The sequence below is a fragment of the Ambystoma mexicanum genome, chromosome 5p, assembly GCF_040938575.1.
Source record: "Ambystoma mexicanum isolate Mex_15411 chromosome 5p, UKY_AmexF1_1, whole genome shotgun sequence".
Lineage (NCBI taxonomy): Eukaryota > Metazoa > Chordata > Amphibia > Caudata > Ambystomatidae > Ambystoma > Ambystoma mexicanum.
In genome coordinates this window covers 1227754070-1227774738 of record NC_090930.1, presented here as the reverse complement: position 1 = coordinate 1227774738, position 20669 = coordinate 1227754070, and the positions used below count along the sequence as shown (strand labels likewise).

General features: G+C 42.8%; 1 protein-coding gene across 1 annotated transcript in view; it reads right to left on the bottom strand.

Annotated features, from left to right (window-relative positions):
• Window positions 1-20669, bottom strand: part of LOC138481513 (cadherin-9-like) — a 1092027-nt gene that overhangs the window by 225579 nt on the left and 845779 nt on the right. The window contains exon 6 of the mRNA XM_069613698.1: window positions 19295-19482. Coding sequence (XP_069469799.1) covers window positions 19295-19482 — 188 coding nt within the window. The remainder of the gene's footprint in view (window positions 1-19294; window positions 19483-20669) is intronic.

Below are 20669 nucleotides of genomic sequence, written 5' to 3'. Positions count from 1 at the left end.
CCTTATTATAAGATTTTAATTCAAATGGACAGGCTTCAAAATGTTTAAACTTAGTACAAGCTAAACGTGTTCGAATCCAGTCATCCTCCCATATTTTTGATCTTGCTTTATCTGGATTTGTTATTAATAAGGTTGGGTGTATCTGAGCTTTCTCTATAATAGTCTGGATTTTTTGTCGCCATGTTTTTGGAAAAACATCCATAGGCCCTCATTACGACCCTGGCGGATTATTTCCGCCATCGGCGGACTTTTCAGCCATGGCGCAAAGTCCCTTTACGCCATGGCGGATGGCGGACTTACCGCCCCATTCCGAGGTCGGCGGGGCGGTAAGTCCCCATTGACCCATTTACCCTTCCCCATTCCCATTTCGGCCCCATAGGGTATAATGGGAGTGGGGAAGGAGTTAATTACGCCACCGTAAAATACGGTGGCGTAATTAACACCAAGGTCCCAGAGCGCCATGGATTTTTCCGCCCGCAAAAAGCGGGCGGAAAAATGACCATGGCGCTCCGGGAACTCGTAGTTGGCGGTAAGGGGTCGGCGCAGCTAACGCTGGCGCAGACCCCTTAGCGCCAGGGTCGTAATGAGGGCCATAGAGTTTAATAGGTACTGAGAAATGGTGTTAGTTATTCCTGTTGTTTGGTTTAAAAGACATTTGCGATATAAGGTGCATAGGTGCCATTTATAAATTGCGTAAAGGGAGATTAGTCCCAACTCATGTCTTACGGGTGGTAGTGGCTGTGAAGTTGGCAATTGTAAAATTTGTCGCCAAAATCGCCCTTCTCTAATAGCCCAATAAGTATACGACATGATGTGTTGAGATTCAGCGCCATATAGGATGACAGGTACCATTTTTTGTTTGTAATATATGATGATAGGTAGAAGAGAAAATTTACAAAATCTCGCATTAATGATTTTCGCTTGAGAAATACATGTTTGGAGTTTGCGAAGACCTCTTTTAGTATACTGGTCCTGGGCACACAGATTAGAAATAAGGAGGCCTAAGTATACATAGGTGTTGGTGACTGTGATTCTGCTAGTCTGAAGGGGCCATTGATGTTGGGCTAGGCTTTGCTTCTTAGTGCCAAATTGAACAACATTCGTCTTGGCAATGTTGATTGTTATGCCATTTGTTCTTACATACGAATCAAGGGCACTGAGTAGCAGGCGTAGTCCTTTAGGGGTATGTGACATCAAGACCATGTCGTCGGCATATAACAAATACTGAATCTGGGTTCCCATTAATCTTGGGGAATCCGAGATCAGTTTGTTGAAGCTATGCCGGACATCCGAAATAAAGAAAGTAAACAAGGCTGAGGCTAATAAACAACCCTGCTTCAGCCCTCGAGCAGTTGGAATTGGTGGAGTTAATAAACCATCATTGGTAAGTCTAACTTGAATCGTGGTACCAGTGTATAATTGTATAATCCATTTTAGTATGTGCCACGGACAATCAGCATCTACTAATTTCTTATACAATAGTTCACGGGGCACTGCATCAAATGCCAGCTGAAAGTCGATAAAGGCAAGGTATAATGGTTGTTTTTTTTGGTACGTACGGTATATCAGACTTGTCAGGGTGATGATGTTTGTGCCAGTGCCCACGCCTTGTAAGAAGCCTGTTTGATGCGGATCTCGCAGGCAAGTCTTCTGCAGCCATAGATTGAATTCTTTCAAAAGGAGTCTAGCAAATAACTTGCCAGGACAGTCCAATAATGCTATAGGCCTGTATGATCTGGGGTTTTCATGATTACCTTTCTTGAATATTGGCAGAATGATAGATTTTTTCCAAGATTCAGGAATGATACCAGATGTCAAAATTTGATTAAAAATACGACGTAAAATGCTTGTCCATTCGTCAATATTCATTTTTAACATTACATTGTGCAACCCATCAGGTCCCACTGCCCGAGATGAGCTTAGTTTCATGATGCATGACCTAATATCATCATTGTCAAACGTTAGTTCCTTTGAAACAATTGGTAAGTTGAATATGGTATGCATGTTAGAATACGGGGAGAGGTATAGCTTCTGATAATACAGCTGCCATGTTTCAGATGAGATTGAGTTAATTTGGGCTACATGTTGGGGGATATTAGCCGATAGATTGAGAAGTGCCCAGATGCCAGCTGTTGATTTTGTAACTAGCTGTTTGAGCATAGCTGTTCCCTCCACTTCATATCTTTTTGCTTTTTTGACTCTAAGCCATTTTTTGTAATTTTGTTTGGCTATTTTGATTTCTCGAGCCATCTCAGAGCTTTGTGCTAATTTGATACACCGGATTTCGTGTCTTAGATCAGATTTGCGATATACAATTTCTGAGTCATAGGGATGTATATGACGCTGTTTAATCTGCCCCTTGTTGGAACTGACTCGGGAGAACATCTTTATGGCAGCTGTATAATCTTTGGCCATTTTATTAGATTGGAACATTATTGCAAGCTTATGATCTAAAGTCCTCAGTTTTTCCTTGTTCCATACCAATCTATTTCTCCCGTTATTTACAACATTGCCAGTTACATTCATATTGTACCATTGTATCATTTGAGAGTTCCTAATTCTTAATGACAACTTAAGTTTGCAATGATCACTCAGGTCAGTGCTAATCACTTGGAGCTCTTGAATTGAATTAAAATTTCTATCATCAATATAGATGTAATCAATTATAGCATTCTGGACATTTCTCCGCCAGGTTGGCTGAGCCGGGCAATCACCTTTCACATTGCCATTTATCATGACGAAATTCTGGTCCTCCATGATTGCGGACCATTTCGTCTCAAGTTCCAGGAGAAGAGTCGTCTCTTTAGCTAGTAGGTGTAAATTGAGATCGCCTAATATCAAGGTGTGCGTTAAGGCGGAATCGATGGTGAGACTATCTAATATATCTTCAAGCTGTTTGAAGAATTCTTCTGGTCCTAGTGAGTTTCGACTCCAGTATATGTTGACAATTGCTATTTTCTGTTGAGAATCAGCTAATTTTACCACTTGAAAGGAGTGGGATGAAATTTTATACTCCGAAGCCATCAGACCACTGGTCTTCTTCACTGCTATGATTAAGCCACCTTTGGGTCTGCCTTGTATACCTTTTTCTGCGGGGGTACATATTATAGTATGTGAGTCCCAGACTGGGGGTAAGACCAGCCATGTTTCTTGGAGTGCAACAATGTCTATATCAACCAGATTTCCATTTTTCGGAGAATTGAGGTGGCTATGACCTCGTGTATTCCAAGAGATTATAGACAGGATCCTAGGAGCCTGGCATAGTTATGCTTGTCTGGTCTGATCTGTGAGATTTTGATGTGAGAGATTGTTTGAGGTGAATATATGTGCCATGTGGCCCTGCGATGTCGCAGTTTTAGGCATTGGGTCTTGGGAAAGGGCGAAACCTATATCAAATAGGGCCATTCTGGCCTGCCATAAGGTGTCAGCTACCAAAGAAGATCGTATATAGAGACGAGCAACAGATAGGTCAGAATGATCCATGAACTCAATTTGGTTAAAGTCTGAAGATGATATGATCGACAGAGCAGGAATTTCTGCACAGATGTTAAGAATGCTTGATCGATTCAAATCATAAGATTTGAAAGGGGTTTCTCTGCATTTAATTATGAAGCAATGATGGTCTATCTCTTGTTTAGCTTTAATTTGTTGGGACCGGTCTCTTGACACTGTTGGAGTCCTTTTTACAGAGTAGATACGATTATCTTGCTGATAGGAACCAGCTCTTGGGGGTCCCTTTATTAGGGGCTTAAGTAAGGGAAACTCTGCCCCTGGCATTTGGTCTGATTGACGCTCGTTTGCTTGATTGAAAAAAGCTTCGATAGAGGTTTTGATCTCTTCCCGTAGATCTTGTCGGGAGACTGTAGTTTGAGCGCAGGGGAGGGGGTGTATAGGAGTCTGGAATGAAGGTAAGGTATTTATTTCAGGGTTGGAAGTGACAATGCGTGTAAAATAGGCCTCTATAGAAGCTTTGATTTGATCCTCTACTGCTTTTGATGGGTAGGGATCTTTTTGTGGAATTAGTTGAATCTCTGAGTTTTTGATTAAATGGCTGGCAGACTGCACATGTTGACTCGATTCAGAGAGTGCGGAGTGCGCTTTCTTTTGGTCATCCATGGGAATTAAGGGCACTGCCTTAGGATGTTCTTGTCTTGGCATATGTGCAGAGTTATTTGGTAAGAGTTTCAAGAAAGGTTCGATGGATTTCTGTATCTGAGTTTGGATAGCCACTAATATGGGGTCAGTCTGAGCTCCAATTACGGGAATGGGGGGCTCTACTATTGCTGGTGTACTGATAACTGGAGAAGTGAAAGATATTTCTTTGTGGGTTTGTATCTGAGTTTTTTGTTGTGTATCATTCCGTTCAACCATCTGAATTAAATCATCTAGGGGCTTATGTGGAACAATGAGTGCCAACGTATTAACTGCCTCAGGTTCCTGTAGGCAGGCATCAACTTTTGTTCCAATTATGTGCTCTTCTGATGGATCTATGAAATTTTTCCGTTTCTTGCCCACCATTGATTTACTGACTGGGTTTTTGAGATTGGCAAATTGAATTTTTCTTCGTTTGGTAGGTCTTGATGTTATGGATTTGGTAGAAGCTACATTGAAGACTTCAAACATATTTTTTGGCATTAGAGTATTAGGAGCTTGACTTGTTTGTGAGTTGATAGTAGGGGCAAGGTCAGTGATCTTGTCATTTGAATGTTCTGTGGTAATGGGCACATGGGTAGGGACCTCGTTAGGCTCTGTGGCTACTACTGCGTTCGGTGCCTTGCTGCTTTGATCAATGGCAGGATTTCTTCCACATATACTTGGGGGTTGACCAGAGGATGAATGGGTGGGCAGGTTAAGTTGAGTAGCTTCTGTTTCTACTTGAGAGCAGTAATCACTTGCTAAGGTTTGGGTGGAGATTGTCTGTGTGGATTCCAGATGTCTCACTATGAGATTTTGTTCAGGATGGTTAGATTGTGGTGTTCTTTTGGAATAATACGAGAGCAGGTGATCAAGACTAATGGACTGTTTTGAGATTTTTGCGTTCAATCTTTCATACAATTGTGCCACAGCTAGGAGGGCTGTATTCATCGCAGTCAAGGTATTGTTTAAGGCAGCGGCCTCTGGAAAAGATTGTCTATCCCTGTGGCTAGGGTGAAGGAAAAAGTCAGAAACTCGCGGGCCCTGTTCAAAACATGGTTGTCTCGGGGTAGGGGGTATAAAAGAGTCAGCTTCTTCTATTGGTTCAGTGGTGGGGACTGAATGTGTGATAGGTGAAACCGTTTGTTCAACTATTGTTGTGTTATTTTGTGGTAATACCGGAGATAATGGTTCACTGTTCGAACCAAAAAGGTTATCGGGATCTTGTTCCAATTGAATTAGATCACCAGTGTTGGAACACACATATAAGACCTCCTCTGAACGTTCTTCGGTACGATTTGAGAGGTTCATATATTCGAGATCATCTTCTTCTATTTCCCCAATCATTGTTAAATGAGTATGAGCCTGTCTCAGCCTGTGTTGTGCTAAGACTGAACATTGGATCGATTGGGGTACAGTATCTCCCGGACAGAGAGTTATCGTGGGTTGTAAGTCACCTGCAGTATATGCTGCAATTAAGGTGTTATCGGTCGGGGCACCCTGTGTACTAAGTTCTTCTGTTGTTGAATCACGGGCCTCGGTAGTGCTAGGAATGGAAGCTATTGAGGCCGGCTTGTGGGTCAAATCAGTTTGACATAATTGAATGTCATCGGGAAGTGATTGGGTGCGCTGTGCTGTAATGCGCTCTGTAGCTGGTAAGAAAGGACTGACCTGGGGCTTGGATTTGGTTTTCCACCTTATATCAACATGGGTCGCCTCCTTCAGCTTCCCATGGGTCTCTAAAGTGGAAGGCATATTGGTAGTGAGTGTGTAAGGAATCATGTGGGATATGTCTAATTTATAGGATGGTTAATCAACCTACACCCGATACAATGATCTAAAGTTATAACGGACCTACAGAGTTTTAGATCCTGGATCTGGACCGCGCGACCCGCGAACAGCCAACAGTACTTGCCGTACTTGTCGAGTGCGCGCGCGGGTGCGCTGTGCCGCTGGTATAAGTAGTGCTGGCCTGTGAAAGGGGCGTGAGCAGAGTGTGGTCGCGCCTTTAAAACAAACAAGAAACGAAAACAAGTTAAATTAATAAGGAAAAAATTAAAAATAGATACTATCAATCTTCAATAATGCAAATGGTGCAACTAGTAACACAATAATGCAAATTATTCGATTACGTTGTCAACGGTGATATGCACACAATGAGCTCAACGTTACAATGATGATTAAAGAGAGCTCAACGTTGTTACTAGCACAGGTGCACATCCAACGTGCATAGTTAGGTTGCTAATTGGCCGTGCAAAGGACACGTCTGCGTTGTAAATAGTCACCTTTGTTGGTTTCTACTAGTTCAGGCAGACTAGGTGCTGCAGAAAAGGACGTCCTCCTGGTGGAAATCCAAGGTTCGTGCAACAACAGGAAGGCTGTACAGACCACACGGCGAACGGCAGAAAATAGACCGGCAGCAAATCCTGGTAAGTGCAAAGTTTCCAAACAGCCAACAGTACTTGCCGTACTTGTCGAATACTGGATTTAACATAAATCTACAACCATACCAATTAGTATCACACTGAAGTGTAATTTGCTATTGTGAGTACTTCCTCCATCTAATGATGCACTTTTGTATGTTCTACATTTATTAAAACATAATCAAATGATTAAGATCAAGAAATGTATGAAAATTAACTCCAGGGATTCATACTGCGTCAACAAATGTGTGTGTGGTTGACATGGGAAAAATGTGTTGTATTAACGTGTCATGTTATTGTGATTATTGATATAAGAAGATATCATTTTGCATTTGAAAATGTGAGAGCAAGCAGCTCCACCTTCCTCTGTTTCATATGTACAACAATATGAACATCTAATGAAGTTTGGGGGTGTCTGACTGCTAAGCAGGCCAAAGGAATTAATTGACCAATCCAAAAGTGTAACATAGTCAGTGACACAGTGTAGGGAAAAGACTGATGATAAAAGCAGGTACAGCAGGGAAAAGATGGCTGCTCCTGAAATTAAAAGCCACAGAGAAGAACTGCTCTCCCCATTGGGTGAATGATGAATCTGGATACCACCTGGAAAATTGGGCCGTGTCCATGAGCGGTTCTGAACCCTCTTAACCTGAGGCAAACCTGCTTTCTCAAATCTGGGATTAAAGAGCCAATACAGGCCTGCTAGCTGGGAATTCTCTGGGAACACTTGAGGGTCTCTGCTGGCTCTGCATCTGAACCAGTTAACTCTGGGGGTGGGTGGAGCCTACAATGATTTCCTATGGGAATTCAGGAGAAACATTCAAAGGGAAATAAAATAATCCCCACATTCCATGATATAAGTCTGACTTGAGTCTTTGCCCTTCTATGGACAGTAGTTACATACTGTTAATGTTTGAACAGTACATGAAATATCACCTTTGCTGTTACTAACCTCAGCACATACAGAACATTTTGATTTTTATATTTTGCACAAGACTACATATTCAGTCTTTCTGTTTTGTCTTTTGCTCCTTTAAACCTGAGTACAAACACACTTTGATTTACCTGTTCAGCCATGTGATCAATTGGTTAGTTAATATCTTAAACTAGCCTTCTGTAGCGTGTGTGCACCTTCTGTGAGCAAAGAGAGGGGTAGACTTTGACTCTATTTCTGTTCTTCTGCTGCTTTCTCACCCTCAAGAGTCATGCCTCCCGTAAACAAAAACGAGGTTCCATCATCCCCCCTTACTTTCCTTCAATGTCTATGCACCTTCCGAATACAATACCTTAATATTATAGTAGAAAAGTGCAATGTGCTTTTCACTGTATTTAAGGCCAAGAAACATGCACGTTTCTGTACACAGAGTGCAGGGATTGACAATTGATGAATTAGGAGCATAATAGGGTGTTGTGGTTTTCTAGTGTGAGTGAAAATCAGATTTCACTGAATTGAAGCTGAGGGAGATTACATTTAAATAGGAACAAACTGCATTCTCTGTGAGTGCTATGTAAAACAGAGAGCACTTCCCAGCACCAACAAGGTATCATTTTGTAAGTGACATTTACACTGTACCAAGAGTATTTTCACAGATAGGTCAACCTTGTGCTTGGTTCAAAGTCAGCCTACACCATAGCCTAATGCAACATTGCTTGATAATGTGTGTCCTGTGAAAGCTATATATCATTTTAATGAATTTGGTGATGTGAGGGAGCTATGTTGTGTCACTTCCAATTCCATATAACATAACCCTTCTGTACATTGTATTCACCCATTGGCCTTATCCAGTGTGACCCAGTTTGCAAAGTGAAGAGGAAGGGGTGCTTGTCCCTGCATTAGGAAAACATAACAGCATTTTCATATTCTTTATGGGTGAGCAGACATCTCATGTGTGATAAATTGATAACACTGCTTTCCAAAGTCAAACCAGCAGAACGTCCATATATTTGAATGACATGCACATACATTGGAAAATTCACAACCCCACTTTCACAAAGGGCAGCAAAGTGATGTAAATATGTATGCATACATTTCATTTTTCTATGACACATTTCTCTGGTACCAATACTTGTTTTTGATACTGGAGAAAATAAAATGTACTCGATTTGCTGTGTATTGGCTGAAGTTGATTTTGTGTAAATGTCAATTGAGTGGAATTTTGATACACTGGCTGATAAGCAGCATTATGTTCAACAAATTAAGTGCTGTTAGTGGTGGCCTGGCATTATTTGGGATTAGAATGGTTTAGAAATACTATTAAGAGTAATGTTGTGTGACAGAATGTGTGTATTTTATTTAGCAAGATGTCACAGGCAGACCAAATTTAATTGGGCTAATAAGCACATGCAATGTGTAGATGAAGTTGTGTGGTGCCTTCTCCTACATGAGGTAAGGATTGACCTTATGCTATTTAGTTTGAGTTTTAACCAGCCTAGTGAATGGGCCGATTACATCATCCCCTGTTTGAAAATGAAAGTGCTCAGGCTGATGAAATCGGCCCTGGGCTCCACCCTTAAGTAGGAGGTGATTTATGCAGTATTCAATCCATGCAGCTTGTCACATTCTTTTAAAATCTCTACCAGGCTCTACCATCTCACTCTACCCACAATTTCCACATCAAGTATCGACAATGTTTTTGGGGAGCAGAGTGAAAAAATATAGATGACCTTGCAAATGAAACTGATTAGGATCAGACCACCTGCAGTGCCTACTGTTATAGCTGCCCACTCCGAATTCTTATGTGCGGAATGCAATGTGATATTCACATTTGTAGATTCTGCACTTACTCCTTCCGTTGGCTAGAAGAGTTTGCCCCATCTATGAATTCTTGTACATGACCAGATGCTTCAGCATGTGCAAAATATACTATTGAAGCATGTTTTGAGAGATTGCAGCAAATTTATTTTGCTAGTGCTCGGCACTTTCATAAAATATTGGCCGTAGGAGCTCTGGGTAAGTACAAAAACCTCCACTTATACTCTCCGACTCCTTGCCTCCTTTTGTGTATATTTTCCCTGAGCTGCTCTTTGTTCGAATATTCACAATGTTAACAAGAGGGCCCACCAGGCCTTTGACTGGGTGGGCCCATGAGAGTCAAGGGAATCCTCCTTAAATTCCAGATCTGTGCTACGAGAGACCCTACACTTTGGGTTGGATGCTTTGAACCCTGCCAAAGGCATCCCCGAAGTATCCTGCAGCAAAAGCATACAGCAGTAGCTCAATCCATTGGTAGCTCGTGCCTGCACATCACCTCCCCCTGCTCTTTGAAGGGATGAGGTAATAAACCGGCACACTGACGAGCACAGAAAGTGTTGCAGCTCAATCAGAATCTTCCTGGTGTGCGATGCAGGGGCCCACATGTGCTGATAAACTGAGCTCTGGCCCTCTGCAAGTAGTTGCAAATTACACAAGGTACTCTTAACATCTGCTGTGCAAAGTGCACTCTCCTGCTGGGCAAAGATCACATACTATGCCATTCTTGTCACAACAAGAGACAGCATTTGCAGAATTCTTGATCGAGTATACAGTCTGATATGGCAGATTATGGGAACAAATCAGGATTCATTTTAAGACTGTCCAGCAAAACCCAGCTACTGCATTTTCCTTACACACTATGTGCCATTAGTATGACGTGCCTTGATGCCAGCATGTTTTTGGCTTATTCCTGTATGAGAAACACCTACAAAGAAGAAATAGGGATACACAATAATATAAATAGGTGTTGTATGTTTAGTACGCTCTCCTCTGCTCTCTTGCCTAAAGCATCTGAGAAGCATCCCTGCAATGCTTCCTACAAAAATATAGCTGACATTGATGGCTCATGCTTGGGAATAGGTATTAGAGTGAGCTGAGCTGCAGTCAGAATTCCCACGGTTGGCACGAGGCATAGTCCTTCTGTGCGGAAGGCCATGGCCTTACAGGCCCCACAGGCTCTAGCTACCTGGCTCCAGCATATGAGGAAATGTGATTAGGGGCTCTGCTGCCTCCATGTACGAGGCTCTGTTTCTTTCTCTATTACTGAGGCTATGTGTCACCGGTCAACCTCCCGCTGCGACACGCCTCAGGCAAATACCACACATCTCAGCAACCCACCAAACGATGCATGGCAAGGAGGGTGAGTGCAAATATGCCCTCTGCCCTTATGTACTCAACGTCTAGGCATAGATTATTGAGTTGAGGCCTGTTCATTTTGCGGACGTTTGTAGACCTGAAATATTGCTTACTTCCCTGCCTGAAGACTTCCAAGGTAAAAGGGTGAATACCTGCCTGGACATGACATGACATCCTTGGAACGTGCTTGGAGTTTTTCTTTTGACAGACAAAATAATCCTTACATGTGGCTACTGAAATAACCTATTTATCAGCTATCAAGACACTTAAGATGTGTTTCCCAAAATGTGCTTGCTATCTGGCATCAAAGTAGTCATGTGTTGAGTGTAGAACGGCCCTCCGCCAACGTACCTTCCTATGAAAACTGCTTACTCTGAATCCTAGACTCCAACACAACTGTAGGAACTTCAGAAGAGCTTTGCAAAAAGTGCTACGTTGCACACATTGGGTTTCATTAAATAATTGGTTGTAATTTCATTGAAATTACAGCCAAACATGTTAAACATTAATTCCACATAGTCCTGTGTAATATTCCACAGGATCCAGAGTAGTGGTAAAGCAGTGTCAATTTCAATTTTAGTAATCCATATGACGACATTTCTTTGGAATGATCACATGCACCAAATTATTCATAGTAAATCCAATGATTGTTTAAGATAAAGTGAAGGATTAACCACCTACTATCTGTTGGAGGTACATCTTCCAGTTCACACTTCAAGTTAACAGTCAATTGTGCAGTAAACATAATTACTGCCAGACTTGTACCGCATACATCAGACCTGGTGGCACTTTCAAGGAAGATTAATGGTTATGGGGATGCTGCTGCTGACTTGTGCAATTCAGTGTGAGGTAGGTGATCTACTAGTTTCATACTTTCTCTGGGTGCCTAAATGGTGTCTGATTATGGTGGATTGCATGTGCGTTTGTTTGTCTGTGCACATTCTTTGAAGAATGTGGGTGTCTCAATGGGTGGGTGAGTGTCCATTGATGGGGTGTGAGTGTGTGATGGTCGGGAGTGGGCCTCTGAAGCAGTGGATGTGTGTTTGATTATCAGAATGGGTAGGTGGTGAGGTGACTTGGCAGCGTATCCCCTACATCCTAAAAGAGGATGAGCTAGAAAATCAGGAAAGATGCCCCTGATATGCCTATGCGGCTCTAATCAGGTAATGCAACAGGGCCTTGGGACAAAGCAATGCCTCTTTCATGCTCTAAGCATATCCCTGTGAAGCAAATGCTTCTGATATATTCACACATTTTTCAGGTAGTACATTACATTTTTGTACACTCGCCCCCTCACTACTTTCACAAATACAAAGTGCTTGGATTTAAAGGCAACGTGGCGATAACGCTTCTTTTTCCCCAATGGAAGTGACAGCTGGACGGGCTCCAGCATACACAGCTTGTAGGTGAGCACTGTAAAGTGCACACTGTACGGCCAAAAATGTAATTAATGTATAAAGGAATATATTGCAGTGGTGTTAGACTGCTGACTGGCAATATGGGGGCAGCTGCTGGGCGGTCCCCTAAGACTTGAGAGGCCTTTCATTAAACATAGTTGAAAGACACTGACGCCTTCCCTTTCAAACACCTTTTCCATTAGGGTGCTGAACGGGGGAGGTGTCCCTCTCAGCAGAAGCTGCTGTGCGGCTATCGGCTGTCCTTAGCTTTTGGGAGACAGCATATTTCAAGGTCTGACCGTGGTGGAGGTTTGGGGTGGTGATTCCCTCCCTGCTGTGCCAGCCCAAGGTCTACCAGTGTCCAGCCCCACTGATGAATGCTCCCTTTAGATATCACCCCCCTTGTTTGACATTTTACCCTGTGCATAGGCTTCTTGAAAACACATGGCAGTTCAGGGGGTGGGGGGATCCTTCAGGGATTTCACCCATGCCTCTTAGCCACTCACCTTTGTCCTGTCTGTCTCCTGTAGTGAACAAGTCTTCCCCCTTCCACAGTCCAAAGTTGGAGGAGTGGAGCACCCTGGGCAGGAGCTGCTGCCAGAACCTTGCAGGCCTCAAGAAGACCCTCCCATCTGGACCAAGAGTCCAAGTACAACCAGGTAAGAGAGCATGCATAGGGGCCAGTGTGGTGGCTACAGTGTGTCATAGAGTGTGGGGTGGAAGGTGGCAGCAGAGGCCTGCAGTGGTCGGGGGCATGCACCAGGTAGACTGGTACGTGCAGAAGATTAGGGTGGGAGGGACTGTGCTTTTGGATGTGATTCCCTGATCCACCTTTACCCAGGTGCGTCCTTGAGCACATGACGTGTGTTTGTGCATTTAAACACCACTCTTTTTTCAGGCTTGACGCCATCATGAGTGTCCCTGGTTTAGGCTAATGCTATTTTAGAACAGATCTACATGGAAACGGGGACTAGAACAGTGAATCAAACTTTTCCAAATATATGAAAATTGAGTCCCTGCTGCTTGTGTCTGGGGGCGGGTGTTGCTAGGTCTGGAAAAGATACATTGATACGATAATGCCGGCACTGTCGGGGTTCAGGGCTAGCTAGCCTTTTGGTTGTAGCCCCTGAGCTTCTATCTGGGGCTACAACCAAAAGACTCGGGGCTATAGACCCTCCAGCTCCCCTAAACCCCACTAGCAACGCCTCTGCCAAAACCTCTTATAATCAGTATCTGATCATTTCAAATTTGCCAGTCTCGAATTCGGCTAGTTCTCAGGCTTACATTTTCAAAAAGTTACCAATCATGGTGTAACTAACTGTAGTGTGGGAACAAAGCACCTTTGTGATCATTTCTAATCTGGGGATCTACATCCTGAAGCTCTCCAGATGTTTTGAATTAGAACTTCGAGGAGCCCTAACCATTGACTATGCTGATTAGGACTGGTGTGAATTGCAGTCCAAAACATCTGGAGAACCAAAGCTTGTAGACCCCTATTCCAATCCATATCTGACAGTATGTGTTCCTTCCTTGTTGGTCTCAATCAGTAGTCTAGCATACTCTTTCTCTTTTAGAAGCAGTGTGTGTATGTATGTGTGTAGATGAACGTCTGATGGGGACCAGTGAGAGGTAGTTGATGTTTAACAGTGTTGAAGGTGATGTGCGTTCCTTTGTTAATTTTGGTCACAAATGTTTACCATCTCCTACATGTTGAAGCCCATAACCATGGTCTTTATATACCTTTATTCCTGCTTGCTATCTGCTACTTGTATTGTTGCTTGAGCACCTCTGCATTCCGAGAGGCAGCAAAGAAAATCACATAATATGAATGTGCTGGGATAGGTTTACTCTTTTTATCTCTACTACTGTGTACTGCTTCTATACAACAGCCTATATACTTTACCTGTACCCTTCATTACAAAAATGTACCTATGTGTGGTCAAAACTACCCCCAACAGGCACTGCTAGTGTCATATTTGAAATTACGATTGTTTATTATACAAACAGGGTGTACAATTTTTACTCGCCTTTAGCCATTGACTAGTGATATTTAACTCTTGGTGAGTGTGGAATTATGTGCTGTGTGAATGTATACATTTGTGGTGGCAATTGACTTTTGCATAGCTGGATAGTAGTTTGCAACCTGCATTTTTGCAACCTGATACTACATTAAGCAGAGCATCAGAGGACATTCAGGGAATAACCATGCTTTATTTTATCACTACATGGCATGCTAAGTGTTGTGAGGTGCAGAGGGGACCTGCAATTTCTATGTTTGTTGCATTTCTAAGGAAGGTGAATTGTCCTAAAATACCTTAAGATAATATTGACTCTCTAACCTGTACCAAGGCTACTCCTGCCACTCCACCCACACCCACTCTCATTAATGGATTGGTCTTAAAGTGTCAGGAGGATAGACTGAAAATCTTGTATGATGAAGTTGTTTTGATGTTGTAGGTATGTGAATGTCTGAGGTCAATCAGTATATAAACTTTGCATACAATTACACATATGATGCTACTTTCTGGCTACAAGCCCCAGAAAGTGCATGTTGAAAATCATAACGTGGCCTTAGTATGGTGCGGTTCAAAAGCTTGTTGAGGGGTGTTCAAATTGCACAGCCAAAGCAATAGTCGGAAGAGTTAATTAGACAACCAGATTTGCACTGTGGTAACAAAGTGTTGAACTAATGTTCCAGTGTTGTATCTGGACGACACTCTGGTCCTTTTTAATCATCTTTTTTACTCGAGTATGAACAAATATTTGATTATCCGTAGTAGTTACCCAAGGGAACGTCTCCTGCACCCCATGTCCACTGTCTCCCATCCAGTGCATACTTGACTTTTTGCAACAAGCTTGCGCCTCCACCATATAGGCGTTTTGAAGTTAGATGTACCATGCTTAATCGGGTACTGGAAGGCATGCACTGACCAAGGGGTAGGTGGCCTATGGCTGTGTTTATTGCAAGGTAATTGGAGATTTGGAGGTTGGTCAGTTGGTTAGGGAGAACTGAGGGTTTGGGAATAGTGAGGACTCTTGCTGGTGTCCTGCTTTGTAATAGGTTGAACTGTTAGCCTGCTGAGACATGGAATCTGGACGACTGAAATCAGATGTAGTGGGCAGGGGAGGCTTGTGCCTCTTTTGTATGACTGACTTCTTTTCTCTCAATTCCTTTGGAATTATGACACCGAAAATGGTGGCTGCAACCAGATCAATGTGCAGACAAGTGTTAAAAATCACTGAAATCAACTTCCAGGTAAGTCAGTGACTAGTTGGGTATACCTACGCTGTGGGCACCATGTGGCGTCTTTCGAAACAGCATGGTGTACTAACTAGGAATTCAAGTTTATTACTTGCACTCTTCTTGCTCTATGAATGTAAATATTTTTCTCAGAGTTGTCTATGAGGGCTCACCTCTAGATTAGGCCTATACAGTTTGTGCCTATCCAACCTGCCCATCGGAGTGCCTGACGGGGCAGTGAGTTCTCCCATTGTGCTCCCCTGAGCAGCTGGTTGACAGCAAAATCTGTGCAGCTGTTTTTCTCTTGCAGGTGGACCCAGGCATCATATTCTCTACATCCAACACTGCAAACCAGGGCTCGCCACTAGATTAGGCCCATTCCCTTTGATTCTCTCCAATCAGCCCATCAGAGCACCTAACGTGGCAGAAAGTACTTCCCCCTTGTGCTCCCCTGTGCAGCTAACTGACAGCAAAATCCTGGAGCTCTCTTTCTCTCGCAGGTGGACCTGGGCATCATATTCTGTACATCCAACACCACAGCCCCGGGCGTGCCACTAGATTCTGTCCATGCAGTTTGCTCCTATCCAGCCCACACATTGGAGCACCTGACGGGTAGATATTTCTCCCCCTCTTGCCTTCCGCTGGGCAGCTGGTTGACAGCAAAATCTCTGTCTTTATCTTGCAGGTTTACCCAGGCATCATCTCCTCTATATCCACCACCACAGACCAGGGCTAGCCACTGGATTAGGCCTATGAAGTTTGTGTCTATCCAACCCACCCATTGGAGCACCTGACGGGGCGTTGAATTCTCCCCTTTGCTCTCCCCTGGGCAGCTGGTTGATGGCAAAATTTCAGCAGCTGTTTTTCTCTTGCAGGTGGACCTGGCATCTTCTTCTCTACATCCAACACCGCAGACCAGGGCTCGCCACTAGATTAGCCCCATGCAGTTTGCTACTATCCAACTGGCCGAACTGAGCTTCTAACAGGACAGAACGTTCTCCCCCCTTGCACTCCCCTGTGCAGCTGGTTGACAGGAAAACCTCTGCAGCCATCTTTCTCTTGCAGGTGGACCCAGCATTGTCTTCTCTACATCCAACATCGTAGACGAGGGCTCACCACTAACGTAGGGCCATGCAGTTTGCTTCTATCCAACCCTGCCTATTGGAGCACCTGATGGGGCTGGAATGTCTCACCCCTTGCTCTCCCCTTGGCAGCTGGTTGACATAAACTTCTCTGCAGCTGTCTTCCTCTTGCAGGTGAACCCAGGCATCGTCTCCTCCTCATTCAACACCGCAGTTTTGTGTTCGCAATTAGATTGGGCCTATGCAATTTGTATCTATCCAATCCACCCATTTGAGCAACTGACGGGGCAGAAAGATCTCCCGCCGTGCCCTTTCCTGGACAGGTGGTTGACAGCAAAATCTCTGCTGCTGTCTTCCTCTTGCAGGTGGACCCAGGCATCGTCTCCTCTGCATTCAACACCATAAACTAGGCATCAACACTAGACTAGGCCTCAGCTGTTTTTATATGAATACATTTCTAATTAAGTCAGTTAACTACAGGTTGCCCCAAATAAACTTTACGTTTGATCTTCAACCTGTATGTTTCAATTTTGAATTTCTTAAAATAGTTTGGTGTTTGGGATTGAGGGAGTTGGGAGAGCATGGGTGTCAGCGATTGAAGCAGCTGGGATGCATGATTATTCTGGTTCTCTTGATGCTTAGAAGACAAAGTACCCGGCATGACCTTTCCAATAACATCTTGGTTCTATACATGTGCTAAATGGTAGCAGAGCAACAACAAAAAACACTTTTGGGTGGGGATTCTAAGGTTAAATGATGAAAACCCAGACCTTATCTGATCCATAAGCTAAAAAGCACCTATTAAGTCTTTCTAGAAGATGCCTCACTTGTCGAAATTAGTACCACAGCTGTAAAACAATTAAAAAAACATGTGGTGCTTGATTATGGTGAGGTCAAATGGCAAATGTCAACCTCTCAACCTATTAGACTAATGGATTATGGAGAGCATGTCATTAACTTTCAGAAGACACTACAATTCGGACAAACAGATGTAGGGTTACGAAGATATGATGCCAAAAACATCTCATGTAGTGAATTTTAAGGTCAAAGGTCAGATACAATGACTATGGCACCCATTGGCTTACATACAGAGATAACACGTCTGAAAATTGTCTGATGAATAAACATACATAGCAGAAGAAACAATATACTAGACTTTATTGAATTCCAGTTCTGCAATAGAGATTCTTGCAGGGAAAACAGCAAAGGAAATAACCAATGCTGGCCATTTTGAAACGTATGTAAGACTACTCAGAACCACTGAGTATATTTCTGCATCAGATTTCCACTAAGTAAAACCTGCTTTCTCTAATGATGCTTCTAAATTATTGGTCTTTTTTCTTTTAATGTTTTAAATAATATTTTTGGATTGAAAAAACAGTTTACACATGACACTAATGGGATGCACTTACGCTTTGCCCCAACAAAAATAAAAAATAAAATAAAACATAAACATTTGGGTTTTTGTCTGAGCAGCAAACATAATATGAATGAAAGCTGGCCATCTGCTGAAAAAAAAAGTCTGAAAGTGCTACCTTTGAGATCAGTGATATATACTCTTTACAGTGATATTTGTCCCCTATATTGGATTATGTCATGTGACCTCAGGGTGTGACAACAAGGTTTGCTTTGTGGCTCATTTTACAGAGAAAAAATGGACTGAAACAAAAACTGTATGGCACTTCTCCCCTTCCACTTCCCTGCACTTGCGCGATCTGAATGACAAAGGCCTAGTAAGATCGTTGTTTTGTCCTCCCTCTGTTTCCCCTCCTTGTCTAGTCGCGCCTAGAAACACTTGTGTACAGGCGCTTTATAAACGCCATATCATATACCATTGTATTATCGATTTCTAGTGAGCTACAGCAATTTGCGATTAAACAGCTAAAACCCAGAGGAAATAGCATGGCACTGAGTGTTTCCCAATTGGCACTAACAGGGTTAAACTCACATCGTGTCTTTTGTTTCTGATTTGTTGAGTAGGACTGTCAATCGGGGAGTGTTATATCAGGGGTTGCCACATAGTGTAAAGAACAGCTCATGGTACTCATGAATGTATTAGTTAACTGATATCATCACATTATCCTCTTGGTTTACAGAGAGAGCCATTTACAAGTGTATGTAACAAGGGTTCATCTTGAGTCGATCGCAATACCATGCAAAGACTAATTCTAGCACTACAAAATCAAGATGCTTGAAATTGCCCTCCTGGAAACGTGTTTAGCATCACAAGTGGATTTTATTCTCACGTTTCCCCGATTATCACTCATATGATCAACTGCAAATATTTATGCACATATCCTTATTATCATACACCCTATCCCTCATCTCCCTTATCCCTTCCCAGTTGGTTGTCCTCTTCTATCCTATTCCTGCTCGCACCTATTGCCCTTCACTCTTCGCCCAAATACCAAGCTCAGGCATAGACCAGGCAGGATCACAACACGCCACTGTCTGGAAAGGTCTCAGCACTGTAAGGCCACTATGCTGCTGATGGTTACAGTATAAAACCTTAATAACATAACATACAACAATGCAACATAGTATAAAGCAATGAGGTGGATGAATGAGAATTTGAATACACAATGTCCATCTTGTCAGTTGAACGAACATTACATAGATGTACAATCTGCTTTGCTACAGAAAACACATAGACAAATGCACGATACTCTTTGCAACCTTGATTTTCTGTTTAATGTTGCGTGCATGTACGTTTGAAATTCAGCAATGACAGAGTATTTCTCGATATATCTATGTTCAACAGGCAGCACAACTCTGCACAGAGCTCGGCTGAACATATCTGCAAATAGTAGGGACAATTTCTATGACAGTAATAGCTTTGCTTGTCAAATTCTGACACTAAATTGCAGATCATGTGCACAGTTTAACAATGAACAAACGCTTAAAATAACCTTTTTGACCGTGATAATTCCTTCTTGCGTGTCTTTGTCCGTGGAGATATCAAACAGGTCTGCGCCGTCACGATCCTTGATGCTATATTCCACCTCTGCGTTTTCACCCATGTCAATATCGGTGGCTTTTATTCTGCCAATGGACAACCCGATAGCTGCAGACTCGAGCGCTGTGAATTGGTATGTACCTGCAATGAAAACTGTTGTGTCACTTGCAATACTGAAAATGACCAATCTTTCAAAATGCAGCGATCAATCAAATTTATTATTCTTATGTATGTTTTTATTCAACATATTGAAAAATATTTTCAAGTAAAGAAATGCATAATAGATTAATTTAATGTCTAAAACAAAAGGAATAGTTATTAGTAGGAAAGTTCATGTCTAAATAATAATTTCAGCAATAAGCAATCTAATACTCCTGCTGCTCAGGAAGTGCTTATATCCGGGGTCCTAAAGAGAGAAGAACCCACCCCCAAAGGAGGCATTTTTAAATGTGTATTTATTTGAAACTAAGTGGTGTACAGTTAATGAGGGGGAGGACAAAGCGGGACATTGATCAGGGACAAACAGGTGACTTACAAAGGTAACATTAACATAAGGGAGCAAGTGTTGCAAACTAATTAAGAGTACTGAACAAATGATTACCTGCCACTGCAAGGTCTGGTGGGGGACGATATGGAGGATTGGGGTGGGAGTGGGACCACCCACGTTGCCCATTAGATGAAGCATTCGCTGAGCTTTGAAGTGATCCACAGTCAGGCTGACTTTGATTGTGAGGGTAGGCTGGTTTCAATTTAGCAGGGTGAGTAGGCAGAAGAGAGAGGACCCATTGGGGGCATTTGTGGTATGACATGACAACTGCTGTGCAGAAGTATAGGGATGAGTAGAGGCTAAGCTTCCCCCACATAAAGTGATGTCTAGGTCAGTGTAGCTTACAAGTGGTTGTATGCAAGAATTATGGTCCAGAGCTGTTCCTTGACTTCTGGTTTGTTGCAAGGCCCAATCTAAGGTCTCCATGGGCAAGGTGTGTCCTTCTGTTTTGCACTCCCAATCCAGGCAGCCTGACTGACACCTACAGGAAACCCTTCAATTCTAGTGGACATCAGCCTTTTTCCAGTACAGCCAGCAGAGCGGGAGATTGGTCCAGCAGCTGCCACCTGCACTGTTCCCAGTGGATGGTTAGGGGACAAAGCTTGACACTACCTTGGTTGCCTTCTATCCTCACCTCTATGGCAGATTAATTTGGAATGGACTGTAATCCCATCAGAGGTCCAAAATGCTATCCTTTTTTTTCTCTTTATAGTCTAAAAATGAATAAAATAATGATACAATATCCCTCTAATTTGAAAGGCATATTGCGACAGGAGACTGG